The following is a 22,528-nucleotide window of genomic DNA, read 5'->3' on the forward strand; positions in this document are numbered from 1 at the left end:
GCAACAGAAACCTTGTCTTAAGGTGAGGAGGACTACAGAGTTGGATAAAGATTAGCATCACACATTGACTTATGATCTATTTTTAATGTAAAAGTATCGATTTGTGTTAAGAATTATCTGGGGATTCATGCACCTGAATACATTACAGCTAAAACTGTACTATACTTAAACAAAAAAAGTATTTTTACAGGTTTTCTTGGTGGATCAACGCAGCACAGATACTTCATCCAGACTATACCATATGTTTACCTCACAAACTGACAAACATTTACATTTCATGGTGGTACAAGCAAATGGCTTTTTAAATTTTAATGTCTTCTCAATTTATAGATTCCAGCATTTCTTGTGAACAACTGTTGTATGTTTTACTAAAGCAAAGCATCAGAATATTTCTTCCACCATTAGTTCTTCCAGTGAAAATTACCTCTCAAACAAACAGCAGCAAATCATGCTTAAAATTACAAACACACTAGTCCCATCCTAGTCAAAGAGTACCAAAACATAATATTTTCAGATGCAACTATCTAAGCAAATATTAGATAATGATTATTTCAGCTAATAAAAGTAGAATTGAGATTAATTAAGATAAACTAAGTAGATTTATGATACTTATTGCTATTGGTAACCGGTTAGCAGTGCTTTTACATTTGCTCTTGATTGTTCTAAGACATCCTTTCTGATAGTAATTTATCATCTATTGATTAGCAGGGCTTCACAGTTTTTATCTCTTTTGAGTCACAGACAAATGGCCACAGTAGAAACATAAACGCCTCCAGCTTCAGACTTTAAGGATTCAGGAAAGAAAACATCTGTCTGCTGACTTCTGATGGTCGCATCAAGTCGATTTCTAATTATTTGTGACGTTCGGGGGCTCAGCTATTATCCAGGTGTCACGAGGGGTGGAGGGAACATGATTTTCCCAGCAGATGGACCGACACTCCAATAATATGTGTGGGTGGCGTCACTGCACATCTGTCTGAGAGGCTGGCCGGCATCCAGAGAAGGACAAGGCCCGGTCTTTGATAATTATTTCGCTCAGCTCCCTTAGGCCACAGCGATGCCTAAAATGATGCGCGCTATTATCAGACTGTCTTCACGTCAGGAGTGCAAAGGAGGAATGCAAAATATAATCCACTGGCTTAAGAAATGAATAAGCTTCATAATACTTTAACCCTCTGAACCCCCTAAGCTTGCCGACGGGCTTCAGAGGCATGTTATGTGGAAAAGAAATGGCCAAAGTCGCACCATTTAGCAGCGCTCGAAAGTGTAAAAACGAATAGATTTTCAACTTTTTGGCTGTTTTTGAGCCAGCCACGTTGACGTGCATTTGGAAAATTTACAAAATACTAGCTTACAATCATAATGTTCAGTAAAAAGCACTTTATTTTCCCCATTTCATTCAAAAAATTGCGGACAATGAACAGTTTAAATCAGATCCTGTGGGAAAAAAACATGAAAATTTTGCATTCTTGTATTTTTGACGGCAAAAGTCACATGATAAAAGTTCACTCACTGTTCGACTGAACTGCAGGCTGTGTTTACATAAAGCAGATAGGAGACCAGTAGGGAAGTAAATAAAAGATTTTAGCTAAATAAAGCATACTTCAGCAATAAAATAAATGCAGCATGGCTCAGAATACAGTGAAACATCTTTCTGCAGCTGATGAGCAGAGTAGAGAGAAAAGTTTGTTGAGGCTGGAAACATGGAAATAGTTGAATATCTATGGTAGAGGAACACAAAATGACATAAATAACACACAAAGCAACAAAAACAAGGCACTGAACAAGACTCAAATTGATAAAAACAAGTCACATAATCACAAAAATAAGACAAAACGCCAAAAACGAGCCACAAACTGAGAAAAACTAGACACAAAAAGACAGAAACAAGACACAAAACATACAAAAATTAGACAAAATGATACACAAGACGCAAAACGAAGGCTACAAAAGAGACAGAGAGGAAAATCAAACCAAGTAGACCAATAAAATAAATGCAGCATGGCTCAGAAACAGTGAACAGAGGGGGAAGTTGTTGGAAGATACATTCAGCATGGTGAAACATCCTTCTACAGCTGAGTACAGCAGAGAGAAAGGTTTGTAGGGGCTGGAAGCATGGAAATAGTTGAATATCTACAGTAGAGAAACACAAAATGACATAAATAACACACAAAGCAACAAAAACGAGGCAGTAAACATGACTCAATTTGACAAAAACAAGTAATTTAATGACAAAAATGTGACAAAACACCAAAAACGAGACACAAACTGAGAAAAACTAGACACAAAGGATGCGAAAATTAGACAAATACACACAAAACGGAGACAACAAAAGGAAAATCAAACCTAATGGACCAATAAAATAAATGTGGCAAGGCTCAGAAACAGTGAACACAGGAGCAAGTTGTTGAAGGTACATTCAGCATGGGATAGTTGTTCAACAGATTTTTTTTTTTTTATTTAGAAAGGTGACAAAAAAAATCAAGCCTTTAATAAATGTTGCATGAGTCATATCTGAATATAAAAATAATAAAAATGCCTTCTGAATCACCCCCGTGCCTGAATCATACATCAGTGGTAACCTAATTTTACTTATGATCCTTGATGATGAGACCAGAAAAATTAAGATGCATGGCAAAAATAGCATACTGTCAATATTTAAAGAGTTCATGCTTTTGGTTCACAAAGTTTGACAAAACACATTATATGCTACCTGCCTCACACTGAACAGGAGGCAGAACAAAAACCATGTCAAGTTTGTGTTGAAAGAATGTTTTGTAGCAGCTAAAATGAATGAACCTTTGTCAGCAACCTACCTATAGATTAACCTTAATGTTGCTTATTGTTATCTTAATGTGGGTTAACTGTTTGCTAACATGTTCATTATGATTGTAGTAAGTTAATGTTATATATTTTTTTAGCTTGTTCCAATGTATCCAAGTGGCAAAAAAAACAATAAACGTCACAGTGTGATTTAATTATAGACTATATTACAAGATGGAAGCAGCCACCAGGTCTAAAAAGTGGGGAAAAAAAATGTGGAAGTCCCTTAAACCTGCAATCTTTTTAACAGCCAGCAGGAGGCGACACATCTGGTTGTGAAAAAAGTGCCACTGTATAAAAACTTCTCACTTGATTTGGTACCTCAGTTAGCAGTTTCCAATTGGGTTTATGGTCTTAATTGTTATTTTCAAGCCTCCTTTGATTAAACATGATGTTTGTTTCGTAAATTATGGTTCCATTTAGAGGAAAATAGACGATCAAACAGGGTATGCTGTAGGGCATAAACTGATCTAGTTTAATAAGGTAGATCTCTATAGTGTTTTTAGAGTAATTTTGGTGCTGAAATGTGGGAAAAAACCCTTCCATTAGTCACTTCACAGCTGAAAGTACCATCAGATGTGTGCTTTTCCGTTGTTGTGGCTGCATGCGGTTCAGACTTGCGTTAAAAGTGTCATCAGTCCGACCTTGTAAGATTGTCATCGCAACTTTAACCAAAAATGGTGTGCATTTAGACATGAAATTGAATACTTTTGAACAGCTGTGGAGTTCTGTTAGGTGCCACATGGAAGGACTCACGGAAAAAAATGCAATAATTGATTGATAACGAAGGATCATTCCTCACCAGGCAATGCAGTTTTGGAGGGATGGATGGATGGATGGATGGATGGAGGGATGGAGGGATAGATGGAGTGCATAATTTACAATATAATGTCCAATGTGCAAAAATGTAGAAATCTATAAAGTAAAAGAGAAATCCAGTGTGTCTAAAATGACTTGTATATTTAAAATCTAAAGTATAAACCTCTTCTCCTTTGTTTCTTCTTCCCCCTCTGTAGTAACAAACTACAAGTTTGACAAGTCCAAACAGTGCATCAGCAGCGTGACGATAGAAATCGGCTTCCTGCAGAAGAAGAACGCCGACAGCAACCCCTACGACTCGGACAAGATGGCCGGAGAGTTCATCCAGCACTTCAACAACCAGGCGTTCACCGTTGGCCAGCAGGTCTCTGAGCTTTAGTAATGCCCTGCCAGTTTATCGTACAATTAAGTCAAAATATGACCTCAGATTTATAGCTGGAAAAGACTTATTCATATAGAAACATCTATCGCATTTTAATGGAGAATTTACAATTTATTCCTGTGCTTGTTTTTGTTGTTTTTGCAGCTGGCGTTTAGTTACAATGACAAGCTGTTTGAACTGGTGATAAAAGATATGGAGGCCATGGACCCGAGCATCCTAAAGGGAGGAAACGCATCTGGGAAGAAGGTACCTGGAGAATAATTTGTGCCGTGATGTTCACACAATTACACTACCTTCTGTACTTTTAGAGGCTTTTATGTGTATATGTAGCACGGAAATCATATTAACACATTTTCTTTAAGGGTTTTCCCATTTAGTTGAAGTGCAAAGTGTTGTATTTGAAGTGGAACTTGGATTTCTTGGATTGATTTTCTACTCTTTTTTTTTTTTTTTTTTACACAAATATACATTCAGAGAAAAAATACCTGCTGACTGTACAGTATCTCAAACTATTTGTAATCTTTTTTATCTCCTTCTCTTTAGATTGAAATCGGTTTGTTGCTGGGAAATAGTCAAGTGATTTTTGAGAGGGCAGAGAGCTCCTCCATGACCCTAATTGGTGAGTGTCAAGAACAGACACGGTTCTTTATTCCTATACTGTTTTTATACTTTATATATATTCCATTAATGCTATTTGGTCTTCATCATGGAACAGTTTTGTGTCCTCCAAGGCTCAAGAATCATTTCTATTACCTTATTTTTTTTCCTGTATTTCTATATTATACTGTATCAGCACAATTTGCTTCTTAACTTTTTCCTCAGCCAGCACCATTTCCACCTTTTTTTCCTTTTCTGTAGTATGTGAGCCACTGGATATCTGAATTTAACTACCCATCTTTATTCTTTTTCTCTATCGCTTTGTCTAAAGGAACTGTTGCTAATTCATCACCTCAACTGAATCCACTTTATTGTGATCTAAAGTTAGCAGTCAATACAAATGTTACACAGATCTGTCTGTTTAAAGCCATGTCTGAAGTGATTCTCTATAAATCCACAAGGGGGCAGACTGCTCACATGTGTCTTGCCTTTGGTTTCCTTTCACATTTGCTGGCGCTGGGAACATGTCTGTTAACATTGGTGTTTAGTAACTAAGTATGTTTACTCATGCTCTCTACTTAAGCACAATTTTCAGTTAGTTGTACTTCAGTATTTCCATTTTCTGCCACTTTCTTTCCTCCACTACAGTTCATAGGCAAAATATTGTGCTTTGTGCTCCGCTACATTTATTTTTTAATTGCTTTAATTGCCTTGTTTATAGAGATTAATGATGCAAGATACGATCAACAAATAAATTATGATGTATCATTGTCGGAAAGTCCCGCAGTGACGCCTTATTATTAGATTAAAATAAAACTTTATTGATCCTCAGGGGGAATTCACAGGCTAACCAGCGGTAAAATCAGCTTTAATGGCTGCAGCATCAAAGTGATGCATTGTTCTGAACCCACTTCTACTGCTTAATTTGATACAAATTCTTGATACTTTTACCAGTATAAAGAGTGTATATTACACAATTGTGCATCTTGAATTTTATATTTTTCTTGTTGTTTATTTTTACTTGCTGCATTTTTTGCTTATTTATCTATATTTATGGCGGTGGTAACTTTACTCATCAATTAAGCATTTTTATTTATTTTATTCTAAAACTTTGTAGGCACGACTTTTACCTCACCTTAATTGCCAGTAGTACTTTTTCCTAAACTTTTCTGGTCTTATTTCATCTTACTTACTGGATTTTAATAATGTATCGTATGTATATCTTCTTGCTTTTTTACTTTTTAGGCACTGCATTTCTTATGTCATTTTGGATTTTTTTTCTGAACGATATTGGGCACAAAATGTCCTTTGTGATTAATAAAGTCTTACCTTATCTTTTTAACTAAGTATTCCAACATTGTGGTACACAAGTGCAATATCTAAGTACTTTTTCCACCACTCCTGGCTGCTTCTCATGCAATTTTGCCTTTATAGTATTATTATTGCAGTATTTTATTACAGAGTCAATACTATTATGACTGTGGTACAGTTTAAATTCTTTTGTTTCCTCAGATTAAATTCATTAAATGTATTTGAATTTATTTAGGGACTCAAAATGGCACTTGACAGACGTGTTCTTTGAGTTTCTAAAGAGGTATAAAATATTTGATGTAAACAGGAAACTAAGATCTGAGATGTGCTGACACGTAGCGGGTAGGAGCTAATAACCTAAACTTGTTTTCAGGTGTTTTGTTTTTCCTTTTGTGTGTTTTGTTTTCTCTTTTGCCTTTATGATGCTGTGGCATGTCTGAAATGAAGACAAATAAATAGGAAAATGGGAAGAAAAATTGCACTTTTGTAGTCACATTTTTGGCCTGTGAGTGATGCGTTTACTGTCTGTTTTTGCCTCCAGGGAAATCTAAGACCCGAGAGTCTCGCCAGTCTATCATCAGCCCCGACTGGAACTTTGAGAGGATGGGGATCGGCGGCCTCGACAAGGAGTTCTCCGACATCTTCCGTCGAGCCTTCGCCTCTCGAGTCTTCCCCCCCGACATCGTCGAACAGATGGGTGAGTTCTCCTCCTTTAGTCTCTGTCTGTTCTGCCATCACTTATTCATTTGTTTGTGCCTTTTCTTCAACATCTTCCACTGTCTTGCTGCAAGATGGATGAGGATTTCTAGGCCCGTAGTCAACCAAAGAAACCATGGAAAGGGGTTGCACATTTGTTTATAATACATTTGACGGTAGTTATTTATGCAGTAGAACATTTTATACAAAAATAAAAAGAAACCATACCAGTCAGCCTCTGTTGGGAGGCCAGTGGTGGTTTCAGTGACACTGTTGAGCTTTCTCTTTGTGTTTCTGTCCTCTAAAGTTACAAAGCTAGAATTTATCATGGTTTAATAACTTCACAAAGCCACGAGTTGTGCTTGAGACCTTGGTTTTATTTACCGAATTATCCATAACAGGATATTTTCTAACGGCTGCGGTAAACCAAAGAAAATCTCGGTCAACTGAAATTGTGCCAACCAACTGATTGATTGCAGGGGGAAAAAATATCTGCACATTATCTTGAAATTCCCCAAATGTTCCACAGTTTACTGAATGCACTCCACCTGCGACTGTTTTAGCCTAAAGGAACTACAAATCTACATAAAAAATCTAATAATTGCAGCATATTACATCATTTTAACCTGGTTGTTTTGCTCTGAAATGATAAGAGCATCATATGATTTTTGAAAATATATCAATTGTTGATTTAAGATACACAAACTACTGCTAGCAGAGTTTGCAGTCGACTTTTTGGCGATCAGTTTGAACAAAATACAGCCAAACCGATGACTTTTTTGACCAGTTATTTTGGTGCAGACTGTGAGTAAATGTCCAGCAAACATTGAATAAATCAGACCAAACAGTTCCCTTTAGGCTGGGCGAGTTGAAAGCTGTGACGACATGAAAGTGTTCACAGCTAGTTTGTTCCTCCAACTGCCAAAAGGAACGGATCAGTCCTGGAAAGCTGTGGCTTTAGCGTTTTTCTCCTTATAAAAACACCAGCAATTGAAAAATGGATGAGAGCATATCGACCAACCAATCTAGCAGTCAACCCAAGCAGACTCTGAGTAAATGTTCCAGAAACGTTAAATAAGTTCGCTCTCGAAGTGAGCAGAAATACTGGATTATTCCTAGAAAATCATTTATGTAGCATTTGCAGTCTGATCAGTCAGAGTTTAGTCGACCAACCAATCAATCAGTCGACCTTAATGATTTGAAAAGGCACAAATTGGTACAAGAAATCCACGAAATGCAGAAAATTAAATGTTCAGTGCTTAAGATTTCCAGGTTAGGATGCGCTAATTTGTTTAAGTTCTCCATCCACGTGTAGAACGACTGTTTTCTCTCACAGAACGTCTCCTCCAGTGTTAATCAGGTCGGAGAGATTAGTAATACCCGCTAAATATAATCACTGTTTTCAGTTACTACATTCAGCTCGCGTTTAAGCCTCCAGTCAACATAATGGCAAACAAAACGTTGAATTATTCCTTTGAGAAAACGCAGCGTCGCCTGAATCAGCGAAAAAAACCCACAACGAGGGAAGGAACAGCCGAAGCAGTGTCCTCTGTGGAGATCCCCCCTCCGACAGAAACCTCTGCACACAGTCATTAATAAATCTTTTGACGGCTGTCAGATTACAATAATGCTTCACTTTCCTAAAAGGACAGAAGCTCATTCTAACGTCTTTGTGACTCATGCACAAAACCCCTCCCTTCCCATTCACACACATTCAATCACACCGGGCCTAATCCTCGCTGCTAGACCCGCAAGTCTTGTGAAAACCTGTTGTAAAGACTCCGAGCTTTGGCAAGCACACACTTTGGTTCTAGTCGTGGGCGGCGCAGAGGGCCTGTGGCGGCGTCCGGCCGGGAGCGAGCTGACCTTTAGCTGGGTGGTGGTGTGCGGGGAGCTGGCCTTTGGCGGTGGCCAGCTGGCCGTTGTAATGAGATGGCGAATCCTGATAGAGCGTCCAGCTAAAAGGTAAAGCTGTAATTGGCAGCCGCGGGGAGCTGCTGACAGAAAGTCGGCGAGTACGTCACGCTGAAAGTTTCACCTTGTCCCACCTTTGCTCCTGGAGAGGTGAATCAGACAGACAGACCCCAACATAAACCACAGCAGCTCCCACCTGTCAGCGTCGGCTTTTCCCTCAGCGGGCCCAAATGCTAGATAGTTATCTGGGGCCTCTCAATTAGATCGACCTTAATGTCATTAAACAGGTGCAAAAGGCCATTTACAGATCCATGCTGTAAACACGGCAGAGAGAGGAGCTCTCAGTGTCCACATTTAGTCTTTATGGAGGAGAAATAAAACAAAGGAAGGGAGGATTATGCTGATTCCATTAAATTCAGTCTGCATTGAAGGAACTCCACGAATAGCAACACAAGACAAAGACTTTATTGCAGCTAGTGGTAGGACGCGATTAAAAAAATGTAATTAATTAGAGGCTTTGTATTTAATTAATTGTCATTAATCACATTTTTGTCAAATGGTAATATTTGACACAATAAGTAAAGTTTTTCAATTTAAATAAGTTGCGTTTGACGCCTGAATGGATGAATAGACATTTCATTTCTGCTAATTTGGTGCGGCAAGCGGAGATTTGACTAAACGAGCGGTCGTTGCACTAAAACCAGGACAGATTCAGCAGATTATTTCTCGCCTCAAACGCTTTCAGAAATACTTTGTCATTTTGGGCTTTGGGATGGACATTTTCTCTATTTTCTGACACTTTAAAGAACAAACTAATTTTGAATAATGGTGAAAAAATTGACAGATTATTCAACAATGAAAATGATGTAGCCCTACTTTATCATGGTTCACCACTGTGCTGTAGCATATATAATCATTATTATGTAATCAGGCAATAGTAAAAAGGCAAATTCAGTTGTTCAGTTACACATTTTTTAACCTTTTGATTAAAAATCCTGTGTTTTAGCCCTGCCCAACAAAGACATGGTGTTCCTGATTAGTAAAATCTAGCTGTTTGTAACGGTCTTGCTGTAAAAAATGAACCTCCGTTGCTCGCTTTAACACCAGCTCCCGCCTCCCTGCTTGTGTTTCTGTCTGCAGGCTGTAAGCATGTGAAGGGGATCCTGCTGTACGGACCCCCAGGCTGCGGTAAAACCCTGATGGCTCGACAGATCGGCAAGATGCTGAAGGCCCGCGAGCCAAAGATCGTCAACGGCCCCGAGATCCTCAACAAGTACGTGGGAGAGTCTGAGGCGAACATCAGGAAGCTGTTCGCCGACGCAGAGGACGAGCAGAAGAGGGTGAGGGGAGGACACTAAAGAAGCTTCTGTTCTATTAATGAGATTTACAGCATGAGTTGTGCTGTTTTAAAGCAAACATGGTGGTTACAAATGAGCCCGTTTCACTTCAGCTTCCAGATAAATGACCCGTGGCGCTGCATCTTCGCTGAACTTATTATCTAGACATCAGAAAGTTTGTTCGGAGTCCCACAGATAAGCATTTCATCTATCTGAACAGAGAAAACTAATTTCTGCAGGAGTGGAGAGATCTGCCCTTTAGCCAGACGTAGCTGTAATAACTTTAAGTTGTGGAGGGGGGTTGGAGGCAGCGCTAGTCGGTCTGGATGGTGTGACACAAGCCTCACTCTGCACCACTTAATGAGGGGCTGGGTTCCCTTTGACCCCCCTATCAGACCTCCCCACCAACACACACTCACACAGCGTCCAGTGTGTGACTCGCAGAGCTCCACACCTGCTTTAAATGCTACGTCAGAGTCTGACAGCTCTGGAGATGGAGGGATAACCCCCCACCCTGCTGCTCTCTCCGCAGACTGATTTTCAGCTCCGGATGAAAGAAAAGCTTCAGTCTGATCTGTGTCGTCTTGCTAAGCTACAGAAAGAATGCAATAAAAGAAAATATTAACGTCATTTCACATTTTGCACCAAGTTACTACTAGGGAAATGTGGTGCACCTTTACCTCTAATAGGGGCTGGTTGTTTTACATTTGAATGTTATATATTCGACAGTATTTTTAATGTAGGAATCATTTTGTGCTGATTAGGACGGAACAATCAATTGATGTCAAAACAAAAAAGCAGCTTTAAACACTGCAGGTAGCAAATCACTGTGAAAAGGCTGCGATTTAACATTTGCTATGCAAATTTATGCATATAGTGCTGAAATTTAGCCTTTATTTCACCAGGAAGAGTCTCACTGAGATTGAGATTATTTTTTTAAAAGAATGCCAAGACAGGCAGCAGCATAAATTAACAGGTTACAGATACAAAATAATTTAAGGTATACATGCCATAAATGAACAGATTACAGACATTAAATGATTTAAATAAGGTATATATGCCATAAATGAACAGATTACAGACATTAAATGATTTAAATAAGGTATATATGCCATAAATGAACAGATTACAGACATGGAAATTTTAAAATACAGTTTGTATGAAGATTGGGAGCATATTTTACTATCACAAAATCACAAAAATATGTTTTACAACTAAGTATCTGTGACCATTAAGCAGCACTTTTTGTCATTTTGTGTTTTTCTTTATTCGTTGTTTTGTGCATCATTTTTGCCGTTTTGTTTTTTAATCTCGCTTTTCTCTTGTGTTGTTTGTCTAGTTTTCTGTCATTTTTCTGTTTCTTTGTTTCTTGCTTTTGTCATTTTTTGCCTCGTTTGTGTATTTTTTTTTTTTTTTTATATTTTTGTCTTTTTTTGTCTGACTTTTGTCATTTTGATCATAAAGTAAAATACTATATCAGTCAGTTCCAGGTAGCTGAGGATAAATGTTGTGTTCCTTTGTAGACTCTCTGTGATCTGGAAGTTGAAATGTGGAAATGATAAACTGAGGCTGAATATTGCTGAAATTGAATTTTTTTTCTTCAGAAATTTCAGGTTGTTCATGATGTTTTGTCAAAAGATAATTCCTTAAATGTGAACTTTTTTGCACTAAAACAAAGGGACCATTTGGAGTTGTGGTTATTTGTAGATTATTATGCTGCGGTTTTACTGGTCCGACTCACTTCAGATCAAATTGGGCTGAATGTGGAACCTGGACTAAGATGAGTTTGACATCTCTGGTGTAAGATGACAGCAGACAGCACAGATTTCCAGTTCACACACCAGTCTTCTCTCTCTGGCCAACAGCTCGGTGCTAACAGCGGCCTTCACATCATCATATTCGATGAAATCGATGCCATCTGTAAGCAGCGAGGCAGCATGGCGGGAAGCACCGGAGTCCACGACACCGTAGTCAACCAGCTGCTGTCCAAGATCGACGGAGTGGAGCAGCTCAACAACATCCTGGTCATAGGTGAAGACTTCCTCTGCTAGTTTATTTAAAGCAACAGGATCTCCAATGAGACGCCTGAACATCTGCACTCCGCCTCATCTTCCTCACCTTTCTATGTCTTCATCTGTTTCTCCCTCAGGTATGACCAACAGGCCCGACCTGATAGACGAGGCCCTGCTGAGGCCTGGAAGGCTGGAGGTGAAGATGGAGATAGGTGAGGAGTAAAGAACACAGATTAGGTTTCACACATGATGTTAACGCTGACATATTAATGACAACATGAAGAACTTTTCTTCAAACCTGTGAAAACTGAAGTCTGATAATCCAGAGTAATACACACTACCATTCAAACGTTCAAACTCACACTTTTAACAATGTCTAGACTGGATTTCTGATTCATTTAATGTTATCTTCATTGAAAAAACTGCTTTTCTTTCAAAAATAAGGACATTTCTAAGTGAGCTCAAACTTTTGAACTGTAGTATAAGTGTTGAATCAGACTGAAAGTATTCTTGTGTCTCCTTAAGTTTAGTTGTAAACTGAATGAGCAAATTTTGCTTTATTTTGTCATGTAGCAGTTTTATAATTTCGTCTTTGTCTTATATGAATTATTAATAATTAACACCAATAATAATCTTTTTAATTGCAAGTAAAGTCTAATCTGCCTGTGCTTTTATTCAGCTTGTCTTCACTTACATTCACCTAATTTTAGTCCATTTCCTTTTAACCTTATAGAGCCCAGCGTCGTACCAGGCTGCGATTGCATACTGATTTTTGATTGGTGTTAGATTTGAAACCTGATCAAATAGATGCATCGTTCTTTTTGTATATAAAGTCTGGGGAGTCAGACTAACATTTCACACATTCACCAGGTCTTAGATCCCTTTTTGGTTGCAGTGATGCGTTTGTAGAAATACACAATAAAACGCACATAACAATAATCTTTATAAACGAGACCACAGGAAAAACCTTCCAGTTTTTCAGATGTGAGTTTGTTGCTTTTCTTCATCAGATCAGAAACTGAATCCTTGGAGTTAAAAACTGGTTTCCTGCTACAATATTCAGGTTCAGGTTTTCATCTATTTGTCTGGAACAAAATGAAAACTGTGGGGAAAAAACATTGAAAATGTGCAGTTTTCTGACCAAAATGTTGAATTTCTTTGAGTTGGTCTGAACAAAACTTCTCAGATAATTAACTAAAGGGAAATTCTAATCTGATTAAGTTCAGTTAAACATGCAGATATTTAATTTCTGACAAATTAAAGTTAAACGTTTCTGATTTATAAGAAGAATTTCTTTGAGTTTTGGGTTAAATAAAACTATTTGTCAATGAATAAAAGAAAATAAAATGCACCTTCCATCAGGGTGGAAGAGACTAAAGTAAAAACTTTTTGTCTTAAATGATGAATTTCATCAGTTAATTAAATCTAATCGAATTTGTTGCCATAACATCTTCAGATCCAGTTCTCAGGTTCTTTATGTTTCTTTTCATTTATTGCACTTTTAAGCAATTTATTGTAGTAGTTCAGACAAAAATGAATACATATTATTAAAACTTAGGATATAAGGGTTATATTAATGTAAATCAAATAAAAATACTCCAAAATGTAAGAATATGTCCTGGTTGACATATTCTTACATTTTTGTTTACATTTGCCTGTAATTTGAATAACTTCTGTGTGCTGTGAGGTTTTATAAAAATAAATTTGCTTGTAATCTTAAAGAGAAAAGTCAGAACTCACATCTGCTGCTTCCTATAATATTTCAAACAAAAATTTTTAATCTATAAAAATTTCCTGACAGACAGACGAAGTACTTATTGTCCTTAATGTTAAATGTAAAAAATTACCATTTCATAATTAGCATTTTGCTTCAGCAAGTTAAGACCAGCAGCCCAGATAATAATTGCTAATTTGTGATGTTATTTTTGTCAGTAAGATGCCAGTAAACTCAAATTGAAGACATAAAAAGTGTTATTTTTCTTCTGCTTTCTCTTCTCTTGTCAGGGTTACCGGATGAAAAAGGTCGTATTCAGATCCTCCACATCCACACAGCCAAGATGCGTCAGTACGACCTGCTGTCCAGCGACGTCGACATCAAGGAGCTCGCCGTGGAGACCAAGAACTACAGCGGCGCTGAACTGGAGGGTTTGGTTAGAGCTGCTCAGTCCACCGCCATGAACAGACACATCAAGGTCAGTCCTCTGGGTTTCTGTTTTTACATTACAGCTCACATGTACTCTGTAGTTTGTAAAATGTAAAAATATGCCCATAAACAGTCTTTAGATAGCTTGTTTTTGTCTGTCCAAAGGAAATATATTCATTTACAGTCATAAAACAGTGAGAAACGGTGCATTTATGCTTGATAAATAAAAGAATTGAATCAGTTAATTGACTCTTTTGCTCCATGCTGACTTACAGCAGCCAAACATGAGCTCCCGGTTTAGTATTTTTGTACAAGTTGTGTTGGTAATTTTACTTCTGTGCCACTTTCAACACAGCAAAAGTCTAAACTGCAATCACATTAAAGGATAGACACACTCAGGAATCGTACTTGAAGTTATTTGAAGTGATTTGAGTAGACTTTTTCAACGTTTCAGCAGCAATATTGGTCCAAAAACATCACAAACACAGAGCATCAAAAACACAGTTTGCCACCAAAAGTCACAAAACATCTTTCTTATTCTCTTTGCCCCGCAATTTCACATCTAATACGAACTGAAATGTGTGTAAAAATAATAAAAGTTTACTGCATTGAAGAGCGAACAGGTCAGATTAATAAGTTTCACCAGTAATATATGGAGGAGCTGAAGATTAGTTTGTTGCTTCCAGTTTTTTGTTCGTCTTTCCTCTGAGTTTATTAAACTGCAGCAGGATTTGTCTGAACATTTCCAGCAGTAGCTCCATTAGTTACGTAAGATTATAAATTATCCCAAACACGGAGACAAGATGGATCAAGATTAACAGTTTATTAGCTGCAGGTAAATCATTTGTCACATAAAGTGTTGGGATATTTTTACTTTAGTGTCTGTAAAATAGTAGTTACTGAGTTTTCAATGTTTCTGAGATCATAAATAATCTCGGTTATTAGTCATTTGGTTGATAAATTGCTTTTAGTTTAGATTTTTTTTCCATTTATTACTGCATTATTATGTTTTTATATGTCATTTGATGTAATGCTTACATGTTTAACAAATATCATATCATGGGTTTCTCTGTCTCTATGTCCAGAATATTGACGTAAAAGTGACGTATGTTTGAAAGAAAGAACTTGAACAGACTAATGAAGCCGCAGTGTTGTACATCCAATGTTGGAAAAGGGCTAATAATTCAGAAAAAGCATCTTCTAGTATCTGCAATCTGTGTGGTAATTCTAAAAGCTTTAATAGTTTGCCACATGTTCCTGGGTTTAAGTCGTGGGCCACACACCTGGTGGGCATCGCACACAGCTGGATAGTGCCAGCTAACAGCCACCCAGGTGAGGAAGGTTTGGTACAGAATCCAGGTGTGTAGATGTGTGTGTTTGCCCTCAGTTAAGTGTTTTATCAGGTGCGTTGGCTCAATTGTGCACAGCTCAGCAGGACCCACAGATAAGGTGAAGTTCTCGTCTGTTAAGTGCTCTGCCCCGGCACACACTCGGACACACCGAGCGGCAGCTTATTGGAGGGTGATGATAAATGACACGGACAAGGGTGGTACACATGTCTGATGGCCGTGACGTTCCTCTTCACTCCTCTGAGCACTTATTCTTCCCTCCCGCCTTCTCCACGTCTGACCTTTCTGCTCTGAGAGAGCGCATTGTCTCCCGACACGTTGGAGAGTCTAAATGTGCAGAATGGATTTCACTGACCGGGGGCAAAGAGTTCATCCACAGCTGCTCATTATTCGTCTCCGAGCTGTTTTGTTGTTGTTTGTTGTTGTTGCAGGCCAGCAACACGGTGGAGGTGAACATCGAGACGGCCGAGAGGCTGCAGGTCAGCAGGCTGGACTTCATGGCCTCGCTGAACAACGACATCAAACCCGTAAGTTGCTGCGCTTCTTTCTCCCTCTTGTTTCTGTTTTGACTTCCATAATATGTTCTGCAGAGATAAATAAAATATAATGAATTACAGTCACATTCACAGCTTTTGAACTACAGATTACTTGAAGTTCAAATTAATAACAGAACCCCACCTTTGCTCTCCCACTGTCCTAAACCAAAACAATCAACATACAATTAACAACCTTAAACAAATAATCCTACATTATGTACATAAAGTAACCTCTAAGGAACTTATATAAGATTGCCAGATAGTATTTAAAAATAAAAACAACCTTGAATAAATAATGCTGTAGTGTGTCCACAAAAAAGCCTCCAAAGAACTTACTAGAGGTTTCCAGATAGAATCTGCCATCAAGAATTTACCGTTTTATGGATTTGCTGAATAATGACATCAAACCTGTAAGTTTCTGTGCTTTTTTCTCCCTTTTATTCCTGTTTTTACTTTCATATCTGTGTAAATTTGCTCAATAAGTTTCTCTGAAAAAAGTAGACTACAGCCTTCATTAACCTGAAGTGTTTCAATAACCTGAAGCTCAAATGAACAGTTGGTTTCCACCTTTTCCCACCATCACACTGTCCCAAACCAACTCTATTTAGAATATTGACATATGAACAAACAGCTGCAATCACACAATACTGTTCTGTATTTACATCGGGACTGTCAACAAATTCTAGTCCTGCTCTGCATTAGAAATGTTAACGACTGCAACTCCAGAAAATGACCTCTAGACAGCATTTTGATCAGTGGTAAAAGTGAGGATGCTCTGGGCTTTACTCACAGTAGTCGTAAAGACCATAAGTCTTGGACAAAATAAGTTTTTAGGCTGATTCAAATTTAAATCTGAATTAGGTCTTATTTTGCATTCATAATCTTTAAAAGTTGCACATTTAAGCTGCTCAGACACCACTCCTCACATTGAATCTATTCGATACGTTGTGTGAATGACTCAGACACTAACGGGGATTGTGTCTCAGATTATAGGTGGTGCAAGAGTACAGCAAACAGACAAACATCACATTCAATTTTCCTTCTCACTTGACCTTACATATTTAAATAAAGCTGCAAAATGTCATTGCCTATATTTCTCTGTCCCTTTTCCTCTGCTCCAGGCGTTTGGAACCAACCAGGAGGACTACGCCAGCTACATCATGAACGGTATAATCCGGTGGGGTGACCCTGTGTCAGCGGTCCTGGAGGACGGAGAGCTGCTGGTTCAGCAGACAAAGAACAGCGACCGAACACCGCTGGTGTCTGTGCTGCTGGAAGGTACGACTTACCTCGTATACGAATAATGCACCAGACCGTCTGAATACGACAGATAAACGCACTTTAAATGCTCTAAAGACACTCAAATAAAGACAGTATTCGGTGTTGTGATTTATCATTCCCTCAGGTCCTCCTAACAGTGGGAAAACAGCGCTGGCAGCAAAGATTTCTGAAGATTCCCAGTTCCCCTTTATCAAGATCTGCTCCCCCGACAAGATGATCGGACACTCCGAGATCGCCAAATGCCAAGCCATCAAAAAGGTAACGCTCTATTTTACAAGTTTTGAAACCTACACTACCGTTCAAAAGTTTGGGGTCACTTTGAAATGTCCTTATTTTTGATAGAAAAGCAGATTTTTTTCTATCAAGATAACATTAAATGAATGATAAATCCAGTGTAGACATTGTTAATGTGGTAAATGACTATTGTAGCTGGAAACGGCTGATTTTTAATGGAATATCTCCATAGGGGTACAGAGGAACATTTCCAGCAACCATCACTCCTGTGTTCTAATGCTACATTGTGTTAGCTAATGGTGTTGAAAGGCTCATTGATGATTAGAAAACCCTTGTGCAGTTATGTTAGCACATGGATAAAAGTGGGAGCTTTCATGGAAAACATGGAATAGTCTGGGGCATTTTTAAGTGACCCCAAACTTTTGAGTGGTATGTTCAGTGCTTTCTGATTCTGAACCTAAGTATTTACATTTTTGGATGCAGATGTGGCTTTAACCTTTCATTTCCTTGAGATAGATATTTGAAGATGCCTACAAATCCCAGTTGAGCTGTGTGGTTGTGGATGACATTGAACGCTTGTTGGGTAAGACCTCAGCTGTCTCTTTATAGCATTTTGTGTGAAATTAATTGCATGCTTAAGTTTTTTTTCTGCTTAAATAGATGAGATAATAAAGAAAATCCCGTGTCTCTTCAGATTATGTTCCAATCGGGCCTCGTTTTTCCAACCTGGTGCTTCAAGCTTTGCTGGTGCTGCTGAAGAAACCGCCTCCAAAGGTAACAAAAACCTGATTTTTATCTGTAACTCACCGGAGTGTTGCTAGTCCTGAGGTGGCAGAAAGAGGGCAGCAGATCTTACGGATGCCAACGCAAGGTCCTGCGAGGAATTGTTGGAGGTCCTCGGCTGCAACTGGCATGTGTGAAGGCCTGTGTGTGAGTGTATGGTTATTAGCGAGTGTTTTGGTCCAGGCCTGTTGTGCTCCGAGCTGAATGGTGGTGGTAGAGACCCATTTCTCATAGTTTCTTTGGTTGTAGTTTGTCTGTTGTTGATGGGTTTGTGAATGAGGGTATAGCCCACTATATGGCTGCATGTGCATGAGAAGTGGCGCGGGGCCTGGTGTTGAATGCCTGGCTGCAGTGCTCCTCTGGGGTTGTAAAGCGCTGGGCCCAGCGGGGTGCCTGGGGCCGGGGGAGGCCAGGGGGACACGGAGGAGAATGGGCTCTGTGAGAGAGCCAGGACCTGGCAGCACTGCCGCCTGTGTGGCACCTCATCTGCATGCAGCATCACAACCCCCCACGCCATGGGGGGGCAGCCAGCAGCCATAATCCCCCTGTCTACTCACCACTCCTCTGCCTCTCCTCCTTCGTCTTCTTCTGCTGGTCCTCCTCCAACTCGTCGGCTTAGTGGAGCTACATTTCTTTTGCCTCTCTTCTTTTTCTTCTCCGCTCATGTTTGTCTTCTCCGCTGTTCTTTTCTTTTGTCTTTTCTCCTCCTCTTTGTTGTTATTTTCTAGTCTTTATGCTCCAGTTGCAACTTAAAGCCTCCGCACAATGTCGGCCTTCAACCACACAGTTATGAGAGAAATCTTTAATGCAAAACGTTGTCAAAGATCGTATAAGACATGTCCAGTAGTGGCTGATAGGGACCAACCTGCATCCGAACTCTTGCAGTATGACAGCTGCTGTGACCCACATCTACAAACCAACCAACAGGGAGCTTTACCTGAAGTGAAAGCATGCAGTTATGCTGCAATATAAGCTACGATGAGGTGGGGTTTTTTGCCATCATTTAGAAGTCAGCAGTACAGAGGTGACAGAGTCGCAGGAGTGTTTTTTTCTGCTGTTTCCTGTACTTTTATTTTGTCTTTCCTTCTCCTTTCTTCTGTTTTTTTCGAGTCTTCATGCTCTTGTTGCAACTTTTAGCCTCCGCACAATGTCGGCCTTCAGCCACACAGTTATGAGAGAAATCTTTAATGCAAAACATCGTCAAAGATCGTATAAGACATGTCCAGTAGTGGCTGATAGGGACCAACCAGCATCTACACACCAACATGAAAACATGGAATGATGATGTATTACTGACTACTGTAAGGTGTTTTGCCTTTACTCAGGAGTCAGTGATGCAGAGGTGACAGGTGTTTTCTTCTGCTGTTTTCTGTACTTTTGTCTTTTCTCCTCCTCTTTATTGTTATTTTCTAGTCTTTATGCTCTAGTTTCGACTTAAAGCCTCTGCACAATGCCAGTCTTAATCTTAAATCCAAAACGTTATCAGAGATGACAGTGAGACACGTCTACTAGTGCCAAGAAGGAACCAACCTGCATAAGAATTCTCATAATATGAACAATATGACAGCTGCTCTGACCCATATCTACAAACCAGTCAATCAGAAAATAACCTCAAGTGACAACATGATATAAGCCTGCATAAGGAGCTTTCTTGCCTTTATTCAGAAGTCAGAACTCCACCTGAGGACGGCTGATTTAACTGCAGATGATAAGTTGTGACACCTGTCTGAGGTGGAGAAAAGTTCAATATCTGACCTGCTGTTAGATCCTGATTGATCCTGTGTCAAGGTGGGGATAATTCAGAATTTTAGGAGTTTAATGAAGCTGCTGTTCTGTGTGCGTAAATGCGTGCAAAACTCTCTTTGGCGATGTTTGTGTGGATCCTAATGCTGCAGTTATGTAATAAACTCAGAGGAAAGACTCCTACAAACAACTTAACATTAATCTGACCTGTTACTGGCTCTGAGTTTTATTTTTATGGATATTTATGTTTTGTAATAGATGTAAAATTCTAGAGCAAAGGGAGAGAGAAAGGTGATTTGTGTGTCCTTTGAGATTCTCTTTGATGGTTTTGAAGTTTTATTGGTGCTGAAATGAAAGGAGTGCATGTCTGAAAGGAGCTTTAATTGAAGTCTGCAGTGTCTTTCTTCCCTTGTTGCGCGTTTTCTTATTTGTTCATAAATAATAGATGGATGAAGATGTGGAGATTGTCCGTCTCTTAGCTTTCCCTCTGACTATGAGGAGGAGAGCAGCTAGAGGATATGAACGGACGGTTAAACGGTTGAACGACCAAATTAAATGACGTCGTGTCTGCCTCCCTCTCAGGGTCGTAAGTTGCTGATCATCGGCACCACAAGCCGTAAAGACGTCCTCCAGGAAATGGAGATGTTAGATGCCTTCAGCACCACCATCCACATTCCCAACATCTCGCGGGGAGAGCAGCTGGTCGAGGCGCTGGAGGTAACGAACCCACACACATGTGCAAACACTGAATGCATGCAGCAGCACTTTTAAACCCAAAACAGTTAAAGACAGTTTATCCAGCCTCTCACACAAACCTTTAGACATACACTCCTCCAAATCCAGTCAGTACATCTTAAAAAGATTTGAGATAGCATTTATTTTGTCAGTGAAAAGGTTAAAAATGTCCTTATTAAGACCCTATATGTAATGTATTGTGAAGTCACTAATTGCAATGAATGAATTTGTCTGTTTTAATTAAATTCTGATGGATCTTCTTCCTCCCTGTGTTCACCACAGCTGCTGGGCAGCTTCCAGGAGAATGAACGGTCCAAAATAGCTCAAGCTGTGAAGGGCCAAAGCTTGTGGATCGGTATTAAAAAGCTGCTCATGCTGATTGAGATGGCTGTGCAGGTGAGAAAGAGATATAGCTTTTGCATTTATTTTGAGTTTTTTAGTCTGTTGTTCAGTCCAAAACCTTGATCCAGACTGAAATATCTTAACAACTTTTCAATGAATTGTAATGAATTTTGTCCAGACCTGTGATTCAAGACAAACACACCGCATGTTGCATGCTGATCCAGGTGCGGTGCGTTTCCAGCTGTGATCTGGTGTGTTTACCCGGAGCTCATTTGCATGAAGTAGACTTGACTTCTACTTTATGCAAATTAGATGCGGCGTGCGGAGATTCCTCAAACATCTAAACTAGCCTGACCTAAAAGGAGGACAGATTCAGCTACTGCACAGCTTATTTCTCACCTCAAATGCTTTCAGACATACTTTTGAAGGGTTTTTGAAATAAAAGAGAAAGTTTGTAGCCGAGCCGCTGTGTTTATCCGACTGGTCTGCCGGCCCATCAAGCTGAAAGCGCTGTCACGTGACCACATGGTGGTCCGCTGTTGCTCGAGCGCTGTCACGTGACAATGTTGTGGTCCGCTAATGACCGCCCGCCATCCGTGCGATTTTCAGATGCAGCGCGTTGACGTGCGGGAAAATCGCATCTAGTGGACATGTGGCTTAAGAAACCAGAAGTGACTTAGCTGCTGTCAACTGTGACAGGCAGCGTTTTCACAGAGCAGAGAGGAGGCCAGTGTGGAAATAAATTAGAGAGCTCGGGAGCAATATGCAACATATTTGAAAAATACAATAAATGTAGCATGTCTCAAAAATGGTATACAGAGGAGCAAGTTGCTGGAAGATACATTCAGTATGGTGAAACATCTTTTAAGAGTTGTTCTTCAGACTGGAAAAACAAAGAGTTTGTAGAGGTTAAAATATAAACAGTAAAACGTGTATAGTATCTAGAGCCACTATTTCTTTTGGTTAGTGGTGTTATAACTGTGTCATACTGACTTCTCTCTCCTTGCCATGGTTGTTGTGTTTCCATCGAGGTGCAGGACTTTATATTGCAGCAAAAAATGAGCTCACAGTTACAGGAAACTGCTTGGAGTTCAGAGTTAAGTCCCGTCAGATATACAGCCTTCCAGAGCTACTAGCATGGACTTCGAGTCATGTTTTTTTCTGTAACATCCAAAATAAAAACGCATTTTTATTGGCTATGTCCTTGTGTTAAACATAAAGCTTTTGCTGCTCCGTGTCTACGGGTGTCTTTAGATAACTGAAAGGTCATGTAGACTTAGTTATCGAAATGTTGTGATGCGCGAGGAAGCCTTGTCTTTCAACCTCACTCATCACCTCCCAATTTTTATTCAAAACACAAATTTCAAATTGGCTCAGGCGCTGCATTATATCTTTTTTTTTTTTATTAGTGTGGTCTGAGCTTGAGCTGCCTGTCCCTCCTCTTCCTCAACATCTGGCCGGTATTCTCAGCAGTCAACAGAATCTGTCTGT

The 22,528-nt window shown here is 39.4% G+C and overlaps 1 protein-coding gene across 1 annotated transcript in view; it reads left to right on the forward strand.

The window, feature by feature from the left end:
- The window catches only part of LOC111567365 (vesicle-fusing ATPase-like), a 41,139-nt gene that overhangs the window by 11,428 nt on the left and 7,183 nt on the right, over positions 1-22,528 (forward strand). The window contains exons 5-19 of the mRNA XM_023268438.3: positions 3,840-4,006; positions 4,169-4,270; positions 4,568-4,643; positions 6,474-6,629; positions 9,683-9,882; positions 11,745-11,910; positions 12,029-12,103; positions 13,896-14,083; positions 15,815-15,910; positions 17,041-17,197; positions 17,325-17,458; positions 17,951-18,017; positions 18,129-18,208; positions 20,543-20,677; positions 20,978-21,091. Coding sequence (XP_023124206.1) covers positions 3,840-4,006; positions 4,169-4,270; positions 4,568-4,643; positions 6,474-6,629; positions 9,683-9,882; positions 11,745-11,910; positions 12,029-12,103; positions 13,896-14,083; positions 15,815-15,910; positions 17,041-17,197; positions 17,325-17,458; positions 17,951-18,017; positions 18,129-18,208; positions 20,543-20,677; positions 20,978-21,091 — 1,913 coding nt within the window. The remainder of the gene's footprint in view (positions 1-3,839; positions 4,007-4,168; positions 4,271-4,567; positions 4,644-6,473; positions 6,630-9,682; positions 9,883-11,744; positions 11,911-12,028; positions 12,104-13,895; positions 14,084-15,814; positions 15,911-17,040; positions 17,198-17,324; positions 17,459-17,950; positions 18,018-18,128; positions 18,209-20,542; positions 20,678-20,977; positions 21,092-22,528) is intronic.

This window comes from Amphiprion ocellaris, chromosome 18, assembly GCF_022539595.1.
Source record: "Amphiprion ocellaris isolate individual 3 ecotype Okinawa chromosome 18, ASM2253959v1, whole genome shotgun sequence".
Taxonomy (NCBI): domain Eukaryota; kingdom Metazoa; phylum Chordata; class Actinopteri; family Pomacentridae; genus Amphiprion; species Amphiprion ocellaris.